The sequence below is a fragment of the Buceros rhinoceros genome, unplaced genomic scaffold, assembly GCF_000710305.1.
Source record: "Buceros rhinoceros silvestris isolate BGI_N320 unplaced genomic scaffold, ASM71030v1 scaffold7916, whole genome shotgun sequence".
Classification (NCBI taxonomy): Eukaryota; Metazoa; Chordata; class Aves; order Bucerotiformes; family Bucerotidae; genus Buceros; species Buceros rhinoceros.
In genome coordinates this window covers 2445-6533 of record NW_010415733.1, presented here as the reverse complement: position 1 = coordinate 6533, position 4089 = coordinate 2445, and the positions used below count along the sequence as shown (strand labels likewise).

Sequence of the window (4089 nt, the reverse complement as noted above, 5' to 3'; positions counted from 1 at the left end):
GAACCGCTGCGGTATTCTCAACCCCAGCTCCAGCTTAACGGAATTCTCCCTTGGAATGGGAAAAATTGATTTTTCAAAATCTGCTTTGCCCATTTTAAGCTACTTTATTTTAACTATCAAAAGCTGAGTAAGATAATTTAATTCGACTTGCTGCCTGTCCCCTGCCTACAGACATGTCCCGGCAGTGCAGGAGCTGCAGAGGAGCTGCTGCCTGCCAGCCCTGCAGAGATCCCAGTGCAAATTCACGGGCTCTGGCCAGACTGGAACCAGTCACAACTCACCCAGTCTGGTTGCACCAGATAAAACAGAGCGCACACTGCGTTTTACAGCACATGGGACAGTGGAGGGTGGAATAGCTGTTAGGAGTAGTTCAACCTCCGGAGCACTGAAGCAAACTGCAGCTGGGAGCCGAGGATTTAGGGTGAGGGTCTGGTGCTGGTTCCGCAGGCACAGGGCAGCTCTCCAGGAGGGGATTCTTCCCGGCGGTGAGCCCCAGGCCTCGCTGTTACCAGTTTTTGTGCGTAGCTTCGACTGGTGAATGAAAACCTGTCTGGGCAGAGGTGCAGCCTGGCTGCGCTGGCCCAGCCAGGCGAAGTACAGAGCCCAGCATCCCGGCTGGGAGGTGCTTCTGGTTTATTAAATACGGCAGCTCAGGGCAGGACGGCAGGAGGGTGAGCTCAGGTTGGTTTGTTTCTTGACTATCGTCATTGGCCAGGTCCTCTGCCATGGTGAGCTGGTACTGCTGGCTTCACAGGAACTCACTGAGTCACACAAGGCAAATATTTTTCCCTTTGATTTTCACCCTGAGAAAGTCTTGAGCTGACCTTGTTAATCCTGTGTGTTACAAACCTCCCCCTGTGCTTTATCAGGTTGTGGCCCCGGGATAACCAGCTTAGCACCTCTGGCCGCCCCTGCCAGCATCTTGCCTGGCGTGGCACCACCCTGCTCGGTCTCCCGGTCTTCCTGGAAGAATGATTCCAGAGGTGATCCCAACTGTCCCAGAGCTGTGAGGCTGGCAGGACCATGCCAGTGCTCCTACCCAGGAGGGATGGATGGAGAAGAAAAGCTGGATGGCTGAGGGCGGCCCCAGCGTGGTGCTGCACATCTGCAAGATGCCATTGGAGGTCCTGCCAGCTCCCGAGGCTGCAATCTCCTACGCAGTCCTAATTCCCGTGTCTGGAATGATGCTCCGTGGCCAAACAAGTGCTTGGGTCCTGCTGTTCTCCAGCCCCCTCTGTTCTAGCCCAGCGTCTCAGAGCCTGAACAAGGGCTCTGGAGCGAGCTGTGCCTGCAGTGGAAGGTCTGACTTGCTGGGGCAGCCTGGGCTGCAGGTGGATCCCAAGCCAAGCCTGCAGCTCCCACCCAACTCTGGCCCTGCTGCTTACAGGCTTTGGCACCCGTGGCAGCCCCGGGCATGTGCCAGCGGCTGCTCAGCCCCAGCCAAGGGAGCACCCACACTGCTGCCTGTGTTTGTTTGACTTGCTCAGCTCTGGGTGTCTAAATTGCTGCTTGCTGGAATAAAATGGATCAAATTTGCATCTGCCTCCAGCACCGAGCTGCTGGAGAAAGGGTGTAACTAGAAACAATACCACTATTGACACGGATAGTGCTTAACACCCGCTGTCCAAACACACTCGGCTGAGCTCCCTGGCTGATGCTCAGCCCAGAGCTGTGCTGGGACGGGGGCTGTGTGATGCCAGGCTTGAGGGGGGTCTGGGCAGGCTGCAGAGCCCAGCTGGGGGCTGAGGCTACACCAACAGCTGGGGCTACACCCCCTATACACTGGGGATACAGGAGGGTGCATGGAGCTCGGGGAATGAATAGTTAATGTTCCTCTCCTCCCCATATTAAGGGACAAATGCTCTCTCCAGCCTGGTGCCCCAATAAAGAGGCTGAGCATTGCATAAAGAGGAGGGTGGGAACACCTCTACGTGCCTTGGTGGAGACTGGCACTCTAATGGCAGTGATGTGGCCCTGCGCCTCCTGTGCTGAGCCCTCCCTCAGCTTTCACCCTGCCCGCACACACTCGCCAGCCCTGTGCCCTGCCACTGCCACCGACGGCTGCTGTCCCAACTGGTGGCACAGCAAGATGATCCAGGATGGGAAATGGCCATGATGGGGCTGCTGCTCATGGAGAAGCCCAGGCGATGCTGGGGCAGAGCCCCCATGGTCCCTGGGAAGCTCTGTGGGACCATAGTGGTCAGCATGGATGGGTCTGGAGGGTGGTGAGATGGCAGGAGGTCCCATGGAGCCAGGACAGGGTGCCTGGCTGGGGGTCTCCCTGGTTCCACCCAGCCCTATGGCTCTGCAGTGAGTGGGGTGCTGCAGCCCCAGAGATGCGGCTCCCAAGGCCAGGGGAAGGTGGCACAGGGTGGCCATGGCCACCTCCAGCCAATGTCAGGACACAGCTTCTTGACGGTGCCCAGGCTGGAGCAGGGCAGATGCGAGAAGGGAAGCAGGTGCCCGCTCAGCTCCCAGCAGGCCCCCGCTGCCAACAGCCCAGAGGCCGCACTCCCACCTTGCACCATGCCCAGCCTCTTTCTCCTGACCCCAAATCTGCACTGCTATAAAACCCCAGCCCCAAAATGCACCCCCCTGCCCTGAGAAGCTGCCACAGGCTCAGAGCTGCTGGCCTGCAAGTCTGGGGCACAGCTCATAAGCCTGGAGCCCTTGCTCCATCCTCCTGCTGCGAGACCGCAGGAGCATTTTGTGACACGTATGTATTAATAAAAATGAAATATTTAATTTCCTTTTTTTAAAAAAAAAAATCCCTGACAAAGTGCTTTAGTGAGGATCCTCGCCAGTGAGGTGGAAGGTGGAAGGTGTTTGACAAGGGGTCTGCATGACAGCAGGGAAAACTGAGGCACAGAATGGTTACAGCCACAGCACTGACCCCGGGAGGGGACCTGGCTGCTTTCAGACCTGTTCCATGGCCACCAGCCCCACTTCCCCTTCCAGGACAGTCCGTACGCACCATGCGTGCCACAGGGCCACCAGTCCACACGCCGAGAAGGGTCACTCATGGGGCCAAGGTCGTGATCTCTGGAAAGGCATCAGGGGGACTGACCAGCAACCTGGCACTGTCACCGCAGGGGATCACCTGCTCAGGTGCCAGATGGCAACAGGTCAACTGATGGGGCCACTGTGCCACTGCGGTGCTTCGTGAGGCTTGGGAGAGCAGCTCCAGAGAGATGGGAAGCAGCAAACCCCAAGGATGTGCAGCCACTGGCCCCAGCACGTCTTGCCCGGGTTTGGGCAGCCTCTGTGGCCGGGCTGGGGTGGGTGGGGGGCACGGACCCCCCGGCAGGGCTCCAGCCTTGGCCGTCATGGGGTCCAGCACGCCATGCCATGCTCGTGTGGGACAACCCAGGGTCAGCAGCAGCTCTTCTTGGGCTTGTCGTTGGGAGTGAGTTTGATGGAGTCAGTTAAATAACTCTCAAAAATTCCTTTATACTGGAAGAAACAGAAGGGAAAGGGTGAGTGGCGCCAGCTCAGAGCCAGCCTGAGCAGAGCAAAGGCCAGAGGAGCACTGTTTCAGTCCCGATTCGTGATTAAAGACAAATCCAGGGAAAAGCCGCCTGGCTCAGCTGAGGAGCGGGTCACCCTGCTTGCTGGGTGTGGGGACATGAAGGTCCCCATGGGGCGGCCGCTAGAGGACAGTGCTGGCACGCCGAGCGGTGCCGCACACCCCATTCCCAGCACCGTGGGCCAGGAGAAACAGCAATTCTTGTTCTTTTCTACCTGGTTTAAGAGCGGCTTTAAGAAATCAAACACTGGGACCCTCCTGCCCATCATAAGCAGAAGCTGCTCTGCCTCAGAGGGTCTGTCAGATCAGCTCTGGGGCAGCTGAGCCCAGCTGCCTCCCGAATCCTCGCCGCCATTGCAGGTGCGGCGCGGGAGCGATGCTCACCGTTGTTAGCGCCTGCTTCGCCAGGGTCTCAAAAGCCTCTGCAACATTGATGTTGTTCTTGGCACTGACTTCAAAATAAGGGATGTCTTTCTCCTTGCACCAGGCTGAGGCAATCTCCTTGGATACCTGCGGGAGAGGAGGATGGAGCTGCCCCACACATCCGAGATGCTTAATTCCTG

At 57.9% G+C, this 4089-nt stretch overlaps 1 protein-coding gene across 1 annotated transcript in view; it reads right to left on the bottom strand.

Annotated features, from left to right (window-relative positions):
• Positions 1 to 3372: 3372 nt before the first annotated feature.
• RAB7B (RAB7B, member RAS oncogene family) overlaps positions 3373 to 4089 on the bottom strand; it is a 1870-nt gene continuing 1153 nt past the window's right edge. The window contains exons 4-5 of the mRNA XM_010137524.1: positions 3911 to 4036; positions 3373 to 3453 (exon numbers count right to left, since the gene is read on the bottom strand). Coding sequence (XP_010135826.1) covers positions 3373 to 3453; positions 3911 to 4036 — 207 coding nt within the window. The remainder of the gene's footprint in view (positions 3454 to 3910; positions 4037 to 4089) is intronic.